Source organism: Caretta caretta, chromosome 7 (genome assembly GCF_965140235.1).
Source record: "Caretta caretta isolate rCarCar2 chromosome 7, rCarCar1.hap1, whole genome shotgun sequence".
Taxonomy (NCBI): Eukaryota; Metazoa; Chordata; order Testudines; family Cheloniidae; genus Caretta; species Caretta caretta.
In genome coordinates this window covers 56,912,460-56,932,275 of record NC_134212.1, presented here as the reverse complement: position 1 = coordinate 56,932,275, position 19,816 = coordinate 56,912,460, and the positions used below count along the sequence as shown (strand labels likewise).

The 19,816-nt window shown below is 43.0% G+C and overlaps 1 protein-coding gene across 1 annotated transcript in view; it reads right to left on the bottom strand.

Moving 5' to 3' along the window:
* TM9SF3 (transmembrane 9 superfamily member 3) overlaps positions 1-19,604 on the bottom strand; it is an 83,791-nt gene extending 64,187 nt beyond the window's left edge. Inside the window, exons 1-2 of the mRNA XM_048858812.2 lie at positions 19,366-19,604; positions 4,045-4,240 (exon numbers count right to left, since the gene is read on the bottom strand). Of these exons, the coding sequence (XP_048714769.1) occupies positions 4,045-4,240; positions 19,366-19,449 (280 nt within the window). The 5' untranslated portion in view covers positions 19,450-19,604. The remainder of the gene's footprint in view (positions 1-4,044; positions 4,241-19,365) is intronic.
* Positions 19,605-19,816: the final 212 nt, after the last annotated feature.

Genomic DNA, 19,816 nt, shown 5'->3' with positions numbered 1-19,816 from the left:
CCCCCTCAAACTCTGAACCCCTCATTCCCAGCCCCACCCTGAACCCCAATCCTCTGCCCCAGCCCTGAGCCCTTCCCACACATCAACCCCCTCATCCCCAGCTCCGTTGGGTCGTGGACATCAACAATTTTCTTCAACTGGATCACCAGAAAAAAAGGTTTGAAAACGACTGCTTTTATCCACCCATTTCCACTAGTGTTTCCTACCAAAGTGGCTTAGTAAATAACTAGTGTTTAACCCACTGAAAAGGAAAAGCCTAATCTGTCTTTTTCCCCTTTTATCAGCCAGGGAAGTAAGAGCTACCTTACCTGACAGAGGAAGTGGTAGTGGTTTCCACTCCCTAGGTTAAGTCTGACTATGTTAAAAGAATGAGGAGTACTTGTGGCACCTTAGAGGCTAACAAATTTATTTGGGCTAAAACCCACTTCATCAGATGCATGGAGTAGAAAATATAGTAGGAGATATATATATCTACACACACACACACACAGAGAGAGAGAAAGAGAGAGAGAGAGAACATGAAAAGATGGGGGTTGCCTTACCAACTCTAACGAGACAAATCAATTACAGCGGGCTATTATCAGGAGGAGGAAAAATCACTTTTATAGTGGTAATCAGGATGGCCCATTTCAAACAGTTGACAAGAAGGTTGAGTAACAGTAGGGGGGGGGAAATCAGCATGGGGAAATAGTTTTTAGTTTGCGTAATGACACATCCACTCCCAGTCTTTATTCAGGCCTAATTTGATGGTGTCCAGTTTGCAAATTAATTCCAGTTCTGCAGTTTCTCATTGGAGTCTGGTTTTGAAGTTTTTGTTGTTGAAGAATTGCCACTTTTAGGTCTGTAATTGAGTGTCCAGGGAGGTTGAAGTGTTCTCTGACTGGTTTTTGAGCGTTATAATTCTTGACGTCTGATTTGTGTCCATTTATTCTTTTGCATAGAGACTGTCCAGTATGGTCAATGTACATGGCAGAGGGGCATTACTGGCACATGATGGCATATATCACATTGGTAGATGTGAAGGTGAACGAGGCCCTGATGGTGTGTTCCCTATGTTAAGTGACCCTTACTACCTGTGCCAGTGACTGCCATCAAACAATGGCAGCTAATTTATAAATTCACAAGTGCAGAAATGAGCAGTCAAGTAGTGAAGCAGACGGTAAGTTAAGCTATATTTTGGGGATTCACTGCTTCTGCTAGAAACTCCAAGGAAATAGATCAGTTTACGTAAAGGCTTTTACATAGCCTTGGGAGCTTCAGTTAGATTTTGGCAATAGTCAAGATTTTGGGACACTGAACTCCATCTTGCATTTTATCTCTTCTTAAAGAGACACTCAACTAAAATTGCAAATAACCACTGGCACCTTAATATTTCAATCTTAATAGTGTAAGTCCACTTTTTGCTTTATTGACGTATTGCATTTTCAGCTTGGCGAACAAAAATAACTATAAAGTCAGTTTCACTTTTAGATTCTTAATGTTTTAATACTGGAGTTTCTAGCCCTCGTGGGCTAATCATAATCTTCAAACACCAAGTGAACCTAAACCAATGCAGTGTTATCTTTCCAAGTGCGTCTGTGGCTGCTGACACGTGACAAGACTATGCTGAGTGAACAGTCAGTTTTGCTGGTACAGTATTATGAAGAGTAGCAAGTGAAAGTGTGAACACTCCTCTGAGTCTCAGGCTTCTTCTTGGGAAAGTTCTAAGCAACTGCAGAAGAACTGGAGAGAGCAGTAGAGACCATTCCCAGCCATGATGCTGTGGTGGAAAGTTTGAATAGTAGAATCCTTTCCCTACCTGACCCTCAGGAGAGTGCACAAGAAAACTCCTCCTTTCCAACAGCCAAAGGAAGCAGAAGAGAGCCTCTATTTTCCAGCCATATGAAAGCAAGAAATCCAGTATGAAAATGGAGCCATCACAGCATGGCCCAATGATAATGACCCAACAGAAATCCTTGTAACTTCTCCCCTCCCAGCACTTGTGGGGCTAGCCTCCTCAGCAGTATGCTGCCTCTGGACCTCACGTGCACCCTCCATATTCCCATCTATATCTGCTTTTTGCTGGTATGCTTAGTCCTCTAGAGAGAAATTGAAGACATTTTTCAAGCAGACTCATAGCAGTTTCTCACTCGTCAATAAAATGCTTTGAAACTTAAACCATGCATGGTCATCTGCATTGCTTAGCTTATCAGACCAAGCTGCTCTGTAAACTCTTCATAAGTTATGAAGATTTACCAGACAAGTTAAGAGTAGCTATGCTAAAAAACTGACCTGCCTCAGCAAATGATTCCTGATATTGAAAGGACTTTAAAAGACCAATGATCTACTGTTAATTAATAGTACACGTTTTCTATTATTTTTCTTAAGTAACTTCATTGTGCTTTGTGTCTCTGTAGATAAAGATTTTACCATCAGCAATGATCAGTTTTACAAAAGACTAGAATAAACCTTTTCAAAGTGGAACTTCTACCAAGTTAAGTCAAAAAGAAAAGGAATACTTGTGGCACCTTAGAGACTAACCAATTTATTTCAGCATGAGCTTTCGTGCGCTACAGCTCACTTCATCGGATGCATACTGTGGAAATCTCCTGCTGGTAATAGCCTATCCAAAGCAATTGGTTAGTCTCTAAGGTGCCACAAGTACTCCTTTTCTTTTTGCGAATACAGACTAACACGGCTGTTACTCTGAAACAAGTTAAGTCAGTTTTGTAGCTACATGTAACCCATGTATTGTGCAATTTCACATTTAGTTTTAGAGATTCACTGTAGAAGCTAGGAGTTCATACAATATCATTCAGAAGAGGCAGTAAGACATTAATTATCCTGTTGATCATTATTTTAAATGTAGTAGTCCCATTATTTCTTTCTATTCATTTAACTGGAAAGTGATCAATCTTAACTGTGGAACTTCATGTCATTTCCCTCCCCTAAACCCAATTCCAATTTATTTTTAACTTTATATGCAATAAAGGTTCAAACATTGCCTATATAAGGAAAATTAATGGTAGCAGTGCTTTCAGTCTGAATTGTTATAGAAAGTAGACCTCTCACTTTTTTGGTTTTTCAATTTTGTGTTTTATCAACTTTTATTTTTATAAAAATACTGGGCAAAAAAAAAAAAATCAATAGTGAAGCTTTTACAACTGGAAGATTAAACAAGATGGATAGAATAGCCCAAAATTAATGTTGTTGACAAGACTTTCAAAAGTGCTGCACCACCCCAGGAGAGCTGCATGTGCTCAGCATACTTGAAAAAAATCTAGTCACAGTAGTACCCACATTCTCACTTACAAGTTCTTCCTTTATTATGCTGAAGAGCATTTGGAAGAGGTCCACAGCTCATGTCTACCCCAACAGTAAAAACAGCAACACCATAATTCCAATTTTACACACCAGTAGGAACAGTATTACCAGAACACACACAAGTTTAAAGAGTAAGATTAAAGCCACAGAATATGCTCTGTTCTACAAAACAAGTTTTCCTTCAAAATCAACCTCAAAACATTGTTTATATTCTACACTAAGTTTTTCTAAAGAGGATATATGGCTAAATATCTCATATGTCTGAGTTGTCCTGTTTTCAATAATACAGAAAAGCAAAGAGAAGCCCCTCTGATATCTACCTGTGCCAATATGTGGTATCGGGCAGTCATTTTATATGTACTCTCTACATAAATTAAGAGCTGCACTATTATATTTTGAAAACTTTTTAACCTTCAAAAATAAAAGCAATATACTCTACTTTCATACTGAGCATTCTTTGATTTTCTTCAATCCTGTCCACATTCAACATTTGAATGGCCATAATCAGTTACCACAAAAGTTTATTAGCTGCTGCAGGGAAATATCTTTAAAGATGAATGAGAGAGAAAGAAATCCAGTGTTTAAGAGACCATTTGTAATAAAGGCCTCTGTTTTCATACAGAGTTGTGATCAGCAATAAGAAATCTACTAGTCAAGGGAACTGAAGGTGTTTCTTACCCAGGAGTTTTTAATTCAGAGATTCAATGTAGGGGATTTTTTAATATATCTTAGAATGCTTACCTTTAAATTTAATGTCCAGACCACTAAATTCCAATTCAACTCCTTGAAGTGCTTCTCCTAGTGTTTCATGATAATGACTGATGCTTTTTTTTGATCCCACGCAAAAGGGAAGAGAGAAGTATTTGTATGTCTCTTGGCGATTGTGATAAGGTCCTACTGTATTCATCCAAAGAACGACTTCTTCTTTATCTTGGTACTAAAAGAAAACATATTGAAACATATGAGAAGTCTACCTCAGGAAAATTAAGCACATCCATTCTTCATGTTATTTAGAGAGGCAATGGTACATTTGTGGAGTTCAGAAAGGAGGGGTCCAACACCATCTGCTCTTTGAATCAGACAATTAAAAGAGCATCACATAGGACAAATATTTGGGGGAAGGGGGGAGAGAAAAGGAGAAATCTATGCCTGCTCCTCTTAGGCATTTAAACAAATATTTGGCATGAGGGTACGAAGCATCAGTGGCCCTTCACAGGTAACACTCCCAGAAATTGGAAGCATAGTAACTTACAAAAAGCATTAAAGATAAACTCCTTTATCTTTTTTATCTGCAACTGTATAAATTTACCAAAGACTGCATACAGGGTGCATAAATTGTACCTTGGTAGAACACAAGTACCCTCCATCTTAATAACTAGAAGTAGCAATGAGGGTAGCCCTCTCAACAGGGTTTTGCCCTGGACTTCTCTGTAAAAGCAATTAAAACCTCACCTCTTGTAGCTACCTCTGGTCACTAAATGTAGTACCCCAGCCAGTAGCTGTCTAAAGTTTTTTCAAGCTCTATCATAATAATTCCAATACTCTTAATATATACTCAGATAAACGTCTCCAGTAATGGTCAGATATTGGGATGGACTCACAAAACTAAGACTCAAAAGTGTTTAAGTTATCACTCGGTAAAATGCTAACCTTGACTATTTTTTTATTGTGCTTTTAACAGTCTTCACAGGACTAAAATAGTTTACCTCTAGCCTTTTCTCCAAACTTCAATATATTGATGACTATATCATCAATTCATCTAACCACGTGGATCCGGTTTTCAAGCCAGGAATAGGTGCATATAATTGTATTTGTACATGGCAAATCCCATTTTCAATCCTATTTAAGAGCTAAAATTCAGGCCCCATAAATATGCAAGAATGAAGTGTTCTCACAAGGCTGAGATGTGCACAAATGGAACAAATATTTATGTTACTTTGAGTGGAAAGGGGAATCAAATGTCAATTAGTCATAAGTGCATTTTTTATTGTGCAGTCAAAGTAACTGGTAGATGAGAGTTAGATATTTTTCATTTCAACAAATGAACAAAAGTCCTTAAACACAATAATTATGAATAGTTAACTACCATACGGCTAGTTGGGCCTAGAAAGAATTAACTACAAACCCACATGTAGAGTGCTTGAGTCACGAGTGCTTAAAAATATGTTTTATTCTGATTTATGCATTTAAGTCACCGTGTTTTGACAAAAGATTGAATACTTTCGTTCCATCATGCCACTTTATTAACAAGTCAAAGCTACATAAAATGGAAAGCCTTGTATTCTTTTGTATTACATCTGCAGCAATCAATGATAAATATCTGGTCAGCTTCACTACTGCATGTCCAGCAATAATACTAACCAGCTACTTGTCAGTTTCACTTTACTTGGGAAGTAGCAGAGGTACACAGGAGATTTTAGGGATGGGGAAGGAGAAATGAGGAGGGAGCAAAGAAAAACCATACAACATGTGAGAGAAAGCCAGAAGTGGTTCCCCGCTCTCTACCAGCAACTTGAAAGGTTATACTGGCACAGCATTAACAATCCATCTTTGCAGAAAGCTGAGGGAAGGTGGGAAGTATAGCACTCAACAACTGAAGTGAGCATTAGGCTCCTTACCACATTCCTGATGCTGCTGGCAGATTGGGGGCTATATCCCCATCTTTCTCTCCTTTTGTAATGCTTGACTTGACTTTTGTACCTTCCTCCAGCTAGTGGTTTTTGAGTAAATGTTCAAGTACTCAAGCATTACCTTTCAAGATCCAAGTTCAGTACTGTTTCTCTCATGCAACTGCTGATGACATGCTGACTTGTAAACAGAGTGGTATTCCTTTTCAGGAGTGGATTATGTTAATTTTCTTAAACTTCTGAACTCTTGTCTTCCACAAAGAGTGAAAAGGGAAAAAAATTAACTCCCATTTTAATAATGTACTTATTTGCAGGCAGTTTGTTACTGAATGGTGACCTCTAGACTTTTTGGAAGCATTCCAGGTCACCTTTAAAATGTATTAAATCAACTGTATACTATATGCAAGTATAAACATGGGGAAATAGTTTTACTTAGTGTAATGACACATCCACTGCCAGCCTTTATTCAAGCCTAATTTAATGGTGTCCAGTTTGCAAATTAATTCCAATTCAGCAGCAATATTACAACAAAAAAAACTTCAAAAACAGACTCCAACAAGAGACTGCTGAATTGGAATTAATTTGCAAACTGGACACCATTAAATTAGGCTTGAATAAAGACTGGGAGTGGATGTGTCATTAGACAAAGTAAAACTATTTCCCCTACTGTTCCTCACACGTTCTTGTCAACTGCTGGAAATGGCCCATCTTGATTATCACTACAAAAGTTTTTTTTCTTCTCTCCTGCTGGTAATAGCTCACCTTAACTGATCACTCTCGATATAGTGCGTATGATAACACCCATTGTTTCACGTTCTCCGTGCGTGTGTGTATATATCTCTCTCTTCCTAATGTATTTTCCACTGCATGCATCCGATGAAGTGGGTTTTAGCCCACGAAAGCTTATGCTCAAATAAATTTGTTAGTCTCTAAGGTGCCACAAGTACTCCTGTTCTTATTGTGAAATAAGTTATCAGTTTCAGTCTTAGGCCACTGAATAAGCAAATTAAAAGACAAAGACTCCCCCTGCATCTCAGAAAGAGATGAGATAAAGATGGAGCATCAGATTCCACCAAGTTTCCTGGTCACTCATTACTTTATTTAAAGCAGATGTGTGTTTATTGGTAATAGTGTTTGCTACGAGCACTCTCTCCACCTTGCTATCAGAAAACTAGTTTTGATCAGTACTTTCATCTAGCAGGAACCAAAGATGCAAAAATAATCTCCACCAAAACACAACGAAACATACATCTCTTCCTCGTCATTCAAAAAACTTCATAATTAGAAAGCCATAATATCCTATCCCACAATATTTAATTAAGCCTGGAGTCTTCAAGAGTAAAATGATAAGACAACAACTTCAATCATTCCAGTAAGATGTTTATCACACTTCCTCGCTATACTACCAACAAACCCTAAAAACAGGAAGCACTCAAACTGGTACCTGGACAACTCCAACATCCCGGAAGACAGGAGCAGCTCTTGTCTAAGAGAGCAACTTAACTCTCTTGTACCTTGGACTGTAAACCCTCTGGGGGAGAGATCACACCTTGCCCATAAAGCACCATTTATTTATACAGTGCCATAAAGTATCAGTGTAGCAATCTTACAAATAACAGTTGCCATTCTCCCAACAGTATGAAGTGTGACTTGCCAAGAAGCCAAGACAACTACAAGTACAAGCCAAGCCAACTGTTCCCTCCTTAATTAAGCACACAACAGAAGTATTAGAGAATTTAGGTGCTTGGAAACAGACTGATTTTTTGAAGTAGGAAGAACTACCACTCGTTACACAAAAAATATATATATAAAGCTATACACAAAAACAGTGCATCTAAAAGTGTCTTTTACTATTATTAGCTTCATCCTTGCAATGAATTGTATGGGATGTTCAACTTAGATTGTAAGTTCCTTGGGGGATGGACCTCTCGCTTTGTGTGTGAATAATTGTATTGCTATTTCTTCCAACCCAAAAAACCCACTGAAATAAAATATACTACACAATTATTCTTCAAACCTAAGAAGCACACAAAAAGGAAATCTTGCCATTTCTGCAGACAAAGACAATAATTGAGCCTCCAGTCCACTAATAAGTCAGGCCTACCACTCTTAAATGTATCCAGTTAGTATCTAAGGTCATAAATCAACTTACTTGCTTTTTTAGCACAGACACTGTTATGATCAAACAAACCATTCTGAATCTGCAAAAAACCTCAATGGATGCTGAGCTGTCTGGACAAATGCAGATCTTCTGACGAAGCTCTGAATTTGACTATCTGCTGTTGATTCTACTTATTAGCCACACCCCTCTTTCTAATCATTCCACCCATAGGTTTCTAGACAGTCCTAATTTTCTTGTTGTTCCCTAATATGCATAATAACCGTGGATGTTCTCACTCCCCTATTAACAGTTAAAGTTATAATCAGAATGAAATCAGAGCCTAATATTTTAGCATTAAAAAAACCTTTCAAATATGTTCATGTCAATACTTTGGAGTGACTAGTCCAACCATTAAAAAAACAAAATCTAAAGAGTCGGTCTTTTCCTTAAAAAAGGTTTTAACCTGGACAAAACTCATTAATTCCCATGGTGATGTAGAAGTGATGCTATTTGTGTATAGGTTACTGCACAGTAAGAAGTTACTAAAGGATGCAGCTGAAGCAAAGTGTACTGGCAAAATTTTAAAGGCACCTAAGATTTGTTTCTAGAGAACCAAACAATAGAGTATTATGGGAAAGAAGTAGGAACATTGTGTTAAGCTTTATTAAAAGCATCTACACATTTCAAAGACAGCAAACCAAAATCTGAATAGATCAATTGTCACTAAGTTCCCAAACTACTTCATAAAATCCATGGCCACACACTGTGAAAACACAGTGGCTGACAGGCAGCACCTTGTACTGATAAAGTTTATTTCCTACACAGAAGCATGAGTGTCTGATGAGTATCTGAACACTATGTGGAAGCAGGCTGCTCTTAAGTCAAAAGTCCTGAACAAGTCTTGCATTAAAAGATTAGTGATGGAAGCCAAAAACAGTATATGGGATTTGAAAGTCCTGAGGCATTGTTTAACCTGCTTAGATCTATACAATGGAAGAAAGGCTGTCCTTCAATATATGGAAGTGTCAGGAGTTAAAGATCTTTTTCCCTTGTTCTGACTTGGAATTTCTTCCATACCCCCTTCCTCAAGAAAATCCACCGTAGGCAATGGATCATGAGGGTCTCTTAGAAGGGACAGGGAAGGCGAGTTTGGCAGCAGTATAGATTGGAATTGAATGGTATCACCTAAGACCCACCAATCTGTTACTCCATGCCATGCCAGTAGCATATGAATCAAATGAACCCCCCAAAAGGAGGAAAAAGGGGAAGGGCACACAAGCTGAAGACTGAGGGGTCTTAAGATGTAGCACCACAAAGTGAGCGTCAGTAACTGAGTCAAGGTAACAAAAGGTACAGTTAATCGTGTTTGGATCCTGGTCTGAAAGAAAGGCTTGCAGCCTTCTTGCAAAGTGCAGAGGAAAAACACACTCAGGTCTGCTCACTGAAGATCAACAAGCATATGAGAAACCAACATGACACCCATTCACCCTTCACACCTACGTACCAGGCTATAAACCTAAGTAACAAGTGGCAGGCACTCCCTCAGTTTGGAGAAATTATTTCAGGCACTAGGTAAGTCATTCAGCCACATCATACAGGTCTGAGAGACTGAGTTTTAAATCAATGTCATCAATATATAGAAGTCACTAAACCTACATCTTCTCACAAACCTTTCTAATTAGCCTCACACTCTGAGCAGATGTGACCAAACAGGGTCCTGAATGAGAGAATCTATTTGGCAACTGCTCATTTACTCAGTTCTATCCTCTATGATCTTAGAAACCAAGACAGCAAATCAAAGTCCCTTTTACTTCTGCTAGGGTATCGAAAGCAGCATTGAATAAGGCATGCCATGGGGGAGCCAGATGGTCTTTTCTTAAAATCACTTGTACTGTAAGATTATGTAACTGGATGTGATAGTTTCAGTCTCCTGCTATTCAAACAGCAATTTCCTCTTTAGCTACAAAAGATTCAATGACAGCTGGATTTAGGCATTTGGAGAAGAAAAAAATGAAGACTGCATCAGGAGCTCCCTATGAGGACAAACAGAATAGTCAGTGAAGAGTTAGCAGTGATCAGGTAAAGTGTGTGAGAACAACAGTGTCAAAGTCTAACTCAACAATAAGATAAGCCAACAAAACTAGGAGAAAGTAAGAGCAGATAAACAGACATTTATCTGAAGAGAGCTTCTGGTTCTCACAGCACACAAGATGGTAAGGGTTTTGATCGGTCTTGTTTAAATATATGAAATAAACATTTTTACAAAGGAATAAATTTCTGCCTCAGCTAGAAATTAATTCTAATGAGTCTTGTGGGTGACAAGCAGTAATGCAGTAATTGTGCAAAGTGGTGAAACAAGTCAGTGGTCAGTCATGATTATCGGAGCAGGGGACATGAGGTGATAACTTTACTTAAATTTAAAATCTATAGTTACAGTAACTCCTCACTTAACATTGTAGTTATGTTCCTGAAAAATGCTACTTTAAGCAAATCCAGCAATGACGATTGTGAAGCTTGGTTGAGGTGGTGAAGTCAGAGGGTGGGATATTTCCCAGGGGATGCCTTACCGCTAAAATGATGAACTAGCACTCCGCTGAGCTCTCAAGGGTTAACACGTTGTTAATGTAGCCTCACACTCTACAAGACAACATGAATGGAGGGAGAGGAGACAGCATGGCAGAGACACACTCTGTGTGTATGTGTGAGAGTGTGTGAGAGAGAGAGACAGACAGACACACACACAAATTGCCCCTTTAAGTACGCTGACACCGCTCTAAGTACACTGCCCTTTTAAGTAGATCAGCAAGTTAAGACAGTAGCTGCTGCCAGCAAGCTCCCTCCCTCCTGAGCCCTGTCCTGTCCTGTCCCCCACCCTGCTTTATGGAAATGGAGTAAAGTAGTGGGGGGGGCAGGGGGACACCCTGACATTAGCACCCCTCTTCTCCCCCCCCCTTTGCACAGGAAGCAGGCGGCTCCTGGGAGCAGCTCCAAGGCAGAGGGCAGGATAGCACACGGCAGCGGGGAGAGGGACAGATGAACTGCCCCGCAATTGATAGCCTGCTGGGCAGCTCCCACACAGGGAACTTAGGGGATGAGGGAGCTGATAGGGGGCTGCCGGTCCACCCTGGTTCCAAGCCCCCACCAGCTAGCTCCAAGGGGCTGCTCTTCCTGCAAGCAGTGGACAAAGCAGGCAGCTGCTAAACACAGTTATAAGGGAGCACTGCGCAACTTTAAACAAGCATGTTCTCTAATTGATCAGCAAAGCAACGAAACAACGTTAACAGGGATGACTTTAAGTGAGGAGTTACTGTACTTCATTACCAAGATGCAATTCCTGTTTATAATAAAAACATAAGCAAATTTACTGGTCTATTTAAATGAAATTTTAGATTTATTTGGCTATGAAAACAAGCTTTAGCCAAGCTTCCAGGGCTCCTTCAAACCAACAAAAATTACTTATCTTGTGGCCACAAAGGACAACACTATTTTAGCAATGCCTACATCATAATCTTTATCCCCTTTCTACCCCACCTTGTACAAAAAACATGTGTCCCTTAAAACGACTGGAAAGACAGCCTTACAGCTACAAGATGATGGCCACCTGTGTCCTAAAAAGAATATAACAGTAGACAGAACTGTTAAATAGGTGCTGTTGAATGTAACATGAAGGCAGCCAAAAAAAAAAAGCCAACAAATAAGAAGTGTTGCATCTTCAGGACTGGCATAATTGGCAATTTCATGTTTTGTGCTTCATAGTAGATGATACAGCGCATATGGTCCAAGGATCCTACTAAGATAAGAAATATGTGACTATTTCTAAAACTAGAATCAGCAAAGACTGAATGAGAAACATCTTGATGGTGCCACAATCCACAAAGTCCACTACTTCAGTCTAGAATATTATAGAAGGTTGCATAAATGTACAATTTTAAATACCCTATCACCAAACTCTTGAGATGCAAGCATACCAATTTACACCAAGTTTAATTAAGTGTCACAAATTTGGTTTCATAGCATTTTCTGTATCACGTTTGACAACAGTTCTGTAATTCCGGTAACTATGTTGAGAATGTAACAATCTATTTCGACTGCGTAAACATGTAGTAACAGCCCAGAGAAGTATCACCATAAACACAAGCTGTCCCCTTATGCCTGTGCCATCTCTGACAAACTAAAGCTTTAGAAATTTTTTTCATAATTGACACATTAGTAAAATATAACCATGCTCTACCTAGCACGACTATCACAGATAGGGGCATCTAAACTGCCACTTTTTAGCAGTTCTAATACTTTTTGTGGGTAGTCCTCCAGCAAGGCTGTACTGACTAGAGCTAGGACCAAATTGCAATATCCACACTAACATAAAGACATTACCAAGATACCACTGATCATGGCACACCAACAATCCAGTTTACAGCTATATTTGTAATACGGACTGGTGATTAGAAGTATTTCCATCAGTTGGCAACAATGTTTCAAGTGCCACTTTCAAGCCAGATGCAACAAACAACATAAAATAAATGCACAAAGTTGAAAAAACTCTAAAAAGAAACACAGCAACAGCCAGACCATTCTTAGGCACATGGTATGTATGTTGCCAATCCATTTCTTTCCACAGAGCTCATTTCAAGTGGGACAAAGCTTAGAGCTCTCTTTGGGATCCTTCATAAGAGTGGAAAAATTAGCATGGTAACCCTGCTAAGGTTAGCCTGCAGGCTACTTAATCTTATGTTTCTGAAGTCCACACAACAACTGATTAAAAGGGTGCAGCAGAAAGGTGTCGAGTATTTTTTTTTAACCTGAAAACATCTGTCTGATAGGCATCAGTGCCACAGAGAGTTAGTGTTGGGCTACTGAAGCTTATCTCACAATAATTCAATAGGATAAAAAGTATTTTAATCCAAGAACCAATCACGATGTTTCAGACGCATGCATCCCCGGACATGCTTCATAGAATCACAGGACTGGAGAGGACCTTGCAAGGTCACCTAGTCCAGTCCCCTGCACTCATGGCAGGACTAAGTATTATCTAGAGCAGGGGTCGGCAACCGATGGCACGCGTGCCAAAGATGGCACGTGAGCTGATTTTTAATGGCACGCTGCTGCCTGTCGGGTCCCAGCCACCAGCCCAGCTCAGCCCACTGCCGAACCCAGGCCGGCAGCGGTCTGAGCGGGGCCAGCAGCCAGGATCCCGGCAGGCAGCAGCATGCTATTAAAAATCCCGCTGCCCCCGCACCCGCCCCTGTGGGGGCAGGGTGAAGAAGCTTGGTCCTGCCAGCTGCTGCTGCAGGGCAGGCAAGTTCCCCCTCCCCCGCCTCTTCCCCCAGCATGCTGGATTCCTGCCCCTCCCGGCCACCAATCCGCTGATAGCCCTTGCAAGGGAGGGGGAGATGCAGAGCCACAGCCTGCTCGCTGCTATAGGAAGGAGGCGGAGACGAGGTGGGGACAAGGCATTGGGGAAGGGGGTTGGAATCAGGGCATATCCCCTCCAGCCCCCTGCTATGAGCTGCTCTAGGCAGCGGACTGGGAGCACCCCCACGATGCTAGCCCACACCCCCAGCCCTCTGCCCTGACCCCTGCACTCCCCCACACCCCAGCTCCCTGCCCTGACTCCTACACCCCCCCACACACCCCATGCCCTAACTCTTTCACCCCCCACATTCCCACCCCAACCCCTCGCACCAAACGGGAGCTCTTGCACCCCTCTCACCAAATGGGAGCTGCCCATTTAAGCACTCCAAATCCCAAACCTCCTGCCGTAACCCTCAGCCCCCTCCCTTATTCTAGCTCCTGGCCAGACCCTGCACCCCAACCCCCAGCGTGCTCCTTCATCCCCAGCCCTGTGTTCAGTGCACTCCCACCCTCAGCTCAGTGCAGAGAGGAAGAGAATGGGCTAGAACCAGGGAGAAGGTAGGTACCCACTCTATGTGGGCAAGCCCGGGATCCTGGGCCGGAAGCTGGGACCCTGGCTGGCAGGAGCCGGTGGACAGAACCGCAAACCGCCAGCGGGCTAAGCGGTAGCGGGCTGAGCTACTCAACCCACTGCTGGTCTGGGGTCCCGGTCACTGGCCCCACCCAGCCCGTTGCCAGTCTGGGGTTCTGGCTGCCGGTCCCTTGCCAGCTGGGGTCCCGGCCGCAGGCCCCATTCAGCCTGCTGCCGGCCTAGGTGAACGGAACCCCAGGCTGCCAGCGGGCTGAGCGGGCCGGTGGCATAAGATCAGTATTTCAATTTAATTTTAAATGAAGCTTCTTAAACATTTTGAAAACCTTGTTTACTTTACATAGAACAATAGTTTAGTTATATAATATATACACGTAGCGAGAGAGACCTTCTAAAAAATGTTAAAATGTATTACTGGCACGCAAAGCCTTAAATTAAAGTGAATAAATGAAGACTCGGCACACCACTTCCAAAAGGTTGCCGACCCATGATCTAGACCATCCCTGACAGGTGTTTGTCTGACCTGCACTTAAAATCTCCAGTGGTGGAGATTCCACAACTTCCCTAAGCAATTTCTTGTCGCGCTTAACCTCCCTGACAGTTAGGAAGTTTTTCCTAATGTCCAACCTAAATCATCTTGCTCCTATTTAAGCCCATTGCTTCTTGTACTATCCTGAGAGGTTAAGAACAACAATTTTTCTCCCTCCTCTTTGTAACAACCTTTTATGTACTTGAAAAACTGTTATACCCTCTCTCAGTCTTCTCTTTTCCAGACTAAACAAACCTAAATTTTTCAATCTTCCCTCACAGGTCATGTTTTCCAGTCATCATTTTTGTTGCTCTTCTCTGGACTTTCTCCAGTTTGTCCACATCTTTCCTGAAATGTGGCACCCAGAACTGGACACAGTATTCCAGACTGAGGCCTAATCAGTGCAGAATAGAGAGGAAGAATTACTTCTTGTGTCTTGCTTATAACACTCCTGCTAATACATCCCAGTGATGTTGGGGAAAAAAGCAAACATTGTTACACTGTTCACTCATATTTAGCTTGTGATCTATTGTGACCCCCCAGTTTCCTTTCTGCAGTACTCCTTCCTAGGCAGTCATTTCCCATTTTGTATGTGCAATTGATTGTCCTTCCTAAGTGGAGTACTTTGCATTCGTCCTTATTGAATTTCATCCTATTTACTTCAGACCATTTCTCCAGTTTGTCCAGATCATTTTGAACTTTATCCTATCCTCCAAAGCACTTGCAACCCCTCCCAGCTTGGTATCGCCCACAAACTTTATAAGTGTACTCTCTATGCCATTATCGAAATCATGAATGAAAGTATTGAACAGAACCAGAACTGATCCCTGTGGGACCCCACTTAATATGTCCTTCGAGCTTGACTGTTAACTACTGATAACGGTTTTCCAACCAGTTATGCACCCACCTTATAGTAGCTCCATCTAGGTTGTATTTCCCTAGTTCACGTTCAGATACTTCATGTGTTGCTTTTTAACTCCCATGTTGAGAGTGAAATTTACCAGAATATCATTCTCTGAAGCAACAGCACAAAATATTTCAGAAAAAAGGATAAACATTTCTTTTTACTGCCAGGACAAAGAAGTGAAAGCAGCAGAGGGAACAGCAATAAAAGGAGAGACATAAAAACCAAAAGTATTATTCAAATAAAATGCTTGGCAAACCTAAATTACTAAAAAGAAAAGGAGTACTTGTGGCACCTTAGAGACTAACCAATTTATAGTGAGCTGTAGCTCACGAACGCTTATGCTCAAATAAATTGTTTAGTCTCTAAGGCGCCACAAGTACTCCTTTTCTTTTTGCGAATACAGACTAACATGGCTGTTACTCTGAAACCTAAATTACTAATTCTTTCAGTGCCTCATGGACATGCAATATATATCAAGCATTGTTTCTAAAGCCCAACTTCCACAGCTCATGTTCATGACAAATTAAACCTGGGATTTCAACTTAAAGTTTGTATTTTGGGTGGGGCAAATTTGTGCCCAGTAGCACTCTCTCTCTAACCCCCCCACCCCCCGAATGCTAGGCCCCATCAACTCTAGCTAGTACATAGTATGAACAAGGCCCCAGCCTTACCCTTTCATTTCCCAAAAGTGAGAAGATTGCTCAGCATCCTGAGCCTTGCTCTGTAATGTTAATTTCACCTACTTTGAAAAGGGATCTGCAAACATTTTCAGAAGAGGCAGTTATATATTCATTCTAGCCTGTTTTATTGGCCCCTTGTAGACATAATGAGCCAAAGTTAACTTAAGTACCAAAAACATTGTGCTCACATGGACAATAATATTTACCATGGTAGGTAAAACTTCAGACGGGGATTCAAATTAGTTACAAGAGTGGAAATCCTTTATTTACTATCATTCCTACACTTCTGGGGACATGAACTGTTAAGACAGATTGCTTACTTTAGTTGCTGGAGAATGTATTCTGTAAGTGGGGGAACTGAACAATTCTTGGTCATCTACAACAGTATATTCTTTTTATGTATCAATTTTGAAAGCACATTTAAGCTAAATCAAGGAAAAATTATAAATTTAAGTTTTAGATTTATGAGCTGTAACACATCATCAGGCTAATTTCCTTATTCATTTTAGTAGTTACATTTTTTAAAAACATTTACAATTTAGCTATATTTCATCACTTAGGCTGCTTTTTTTAGACTTTGCACTTCATTCAGTCTGGACAACTAAAATACAGCACTCAGTTTCACTTACTGGTTCTCCCACATTAACACAATGCCAGTAGATACCCAGAGTATTCCTCAATAATGGAAGAATCTGAGGGTGAATCTACATGAGCACTTTTTAGACCGTTCATCTAGTATCTCTGCAATTCCACCAGTACTAACAACAGCGGCAACGCAGGCTATACAAGTATTTTACCATACCATCTAAGCTTGCTTCAAGTAGGATCAGAGGATACTGTAAAAACACCTGGTAGACAAGCAGTACAAGAGGTCCTAGTGTGTGCAAAGAGCAGATGTATAAATTAAGACTCTGTAAAAGAACATATATAAGTTAGTGAACAGATGTACAATTAAATACTGAATTATTTTCCAGCAACTTCATCTGAACACAACACCTTTTTAATCTATATTTGCCTTTAAACCATCAAGATTTTAATTTCTGAACTACGTCCCAATTTCTCTTCACTTACTCTAATACATTTAGATAATTAAATCTTGAAATTGACCACTTCAGGCCTGTTCTTGGCGAAAAAGGGGACAATGGCAAAATTATTTCTAAATGATGTTTTAGTTATATGGCACAGTCTGAATCTAAGAAAGTTGTATCTACACCTCTACCCCAATATAACGGTGGTCCTCGGCAGACAAAAAATGTCTCACCGCATTATAGGTGAGACCGCATTATATCAAACTTGCTTGGGCCCCCCCCCGTTCCTTGTTCTCTGACCACCCCCTCCAGAGACCCCCATTCCTAATCACCCCCAGGACCCCACCCCCTACCCAACCCTCCTGCTCCCTGTCCCCTACTGCTCCGACCCTTATCCACACCCCTCCACCCCCTGACAGGCGCTCACCGGCAGCAGCGGGAAGTGGAGCAATGCAGCCCCAGCCCGCTCCACTCCGCCACCTCCCAGCCATTGTGCTCCACTTCCCGCCACCGGTGAGTGCGGGGAGATTGGGGAAAGGACGCCCCCCGTACTCACCTGCGGCTGGAAGCGGAGCAGGCGGCTGGGAGCTGGCGGAGTGGAGTGGGCTGGGGCCGGACTGCTCTGCTTCCGTCGATGCCGGTGAGTGCGGGGGGGATCCCTTCCCACAAGCCCCCAGCGACACAGCTGGGGCTGGAGCCACTCTAATCCCCCGAGCCACTCTGGGACTGCAGGGCCCCCAAAAGTGGTCCCCCCAAAGCTCCTGCATCCCAGACCCGGGGGGGGGGGGTGAGGTGGGGGTGGGAGCCCCTGACCACCCCCGAGACCCTCTGCCCCTTATCCAACCCCTTGGCTCCAACCCAGCACCCTTAACATGCTGCTCAGAGCAGCGTGTTGGGAGCTTTACCACGTTGTATGCAAACCCGCGTTATGTCAGGGTAGAGGTGTAGCATAGAACCACAGAATTGATCATCTAGTCCAGTCACCTACACTCAAGGAAGGATTAAGTATTAGACCATCCCTGACAAGTGTTTGGAGATTTTTAAGAGCAGGTTAGGCAATGATGGCGATTCCACTACCTCCCTAGGCAATTTATTCCAGTGGTTAACTACCCAGACAGTTAGGAAGTTTTTCCTAATGTCCAACCTAAACTGTCCTTGCTGCAATTTAAGCCCATTGTGCTTCTTGTCCGATCCTCAAAGGTTAAGCAGAACAATTTTTCTCCCTCCTCCTTGTAACAACCTTGTATGCATTTGAAAACTTATGTCCTCTCTCAGACTTCTCTTCTCTAAACTAAACAAACCCAATGTTTTCAATCTTCCCTCATAGGTCATGTTTTCTAGACATTGAGTCATTTTCATTAGTCTTCTACCACAGAGAAGTTGTCAAAGCCACAGAATCAGAACCAGTGTACCTGTGTAGGGAGCAGTACCAAATGACCAGGAATGTGCACACGTGGAAGAAAAAGTGCAAGCAAGGAGTCAGGGAAACTGAGGAGCACGGATACTTAACCAGAAGCTAGGACTTCTTCCAGTCTATTTAGTCCCACTTAGCCCACACTCATCCCACCCCAGAGGAGGATTCTGTCGTACAGAGCATGGCCAGCTACTGTGTGCAGCGCACCTATGATTGGATTAGGTAGCGGCAGACATGAGACTAGCTGTTATTCAGGCAGCATATTCCCTATCAAACAGCAGGGTCACCACACAGCCCACAACCTCAAACAGCATTTTGGGGATGTGGGGGTGAGTGGAGGCGATTGGCACCAAGTATTATTAAGAGGAAGGATTGACCTCTTCAGCAGCCACCCAACGCTCCAACCCTACTGAATGGAACAGACCCTCCTTGCTACAACCACACTAGGGACCAGATATTACACTTCCCCTCCCCCACAAGGGAACAGTATTCAGAGCCCCTCCTGTATAAACAACACACGCTCCACAGGGGACAGACCCTCCCACCCACACTCCCGGATGTGCAGGGCCCGATCTACACTCCCACCCCCACGGGTATTCACAGTCTCCCCCCCCCCCCCCCACACACACACACACACTCCCGGGACAGGTGTACACGCCCCACACACACACACACTCCCGCACAGGGGGATGGGTATTCAGGGCCCCCCTCCATAAACACCCCCCCCTCCCCAAGGGTGACGGCTGCACCGCCCCGTGCTGCACCCGCCGCGCCGGGGACCAGAGACCCGCCCGCTGAGGCGAGGCGAGGCGGGCGGGCCCAGCCGGCTCCTCACCGTGTGCTCGTGCTCGTCGGCCCGGGCCCGCAACAGCAGCAGCGCCGCGGACGCCGCGCACAGCAGCAGCCTGGGCAGCTCCATCCTCCCCGCCGGCCTCCTCCGCGTCACCACCGCAAGCACCAGGCTGCCCCCGAGCCGCCTTCGCTCTGCCCGGCCCGGACCCGACCCAGCCGCTACCGACGAGACGCTGCTTCCGCTGCCCCGGCCACGTCATCCGGCCGCACACCGGAAGCGCCGCGCCTACGGTGGCGGACGGGAGCCAAACGTCAGCGCGCGGCAACAACGGCCTGCGCGCAACACACCCGCTCCCCGCGCGCGGGCGGCTCCTCGGGGCCGCTGAGGCAGCGCGCTGCGGGCACGGAGCGAGGGGCTGCCCTCAGCGCGTGCACGTAGCAGAACCATGGGGCGGGGCTGGCTATTACCAGCAGGAGAGTAGGGTGGGGGGAGA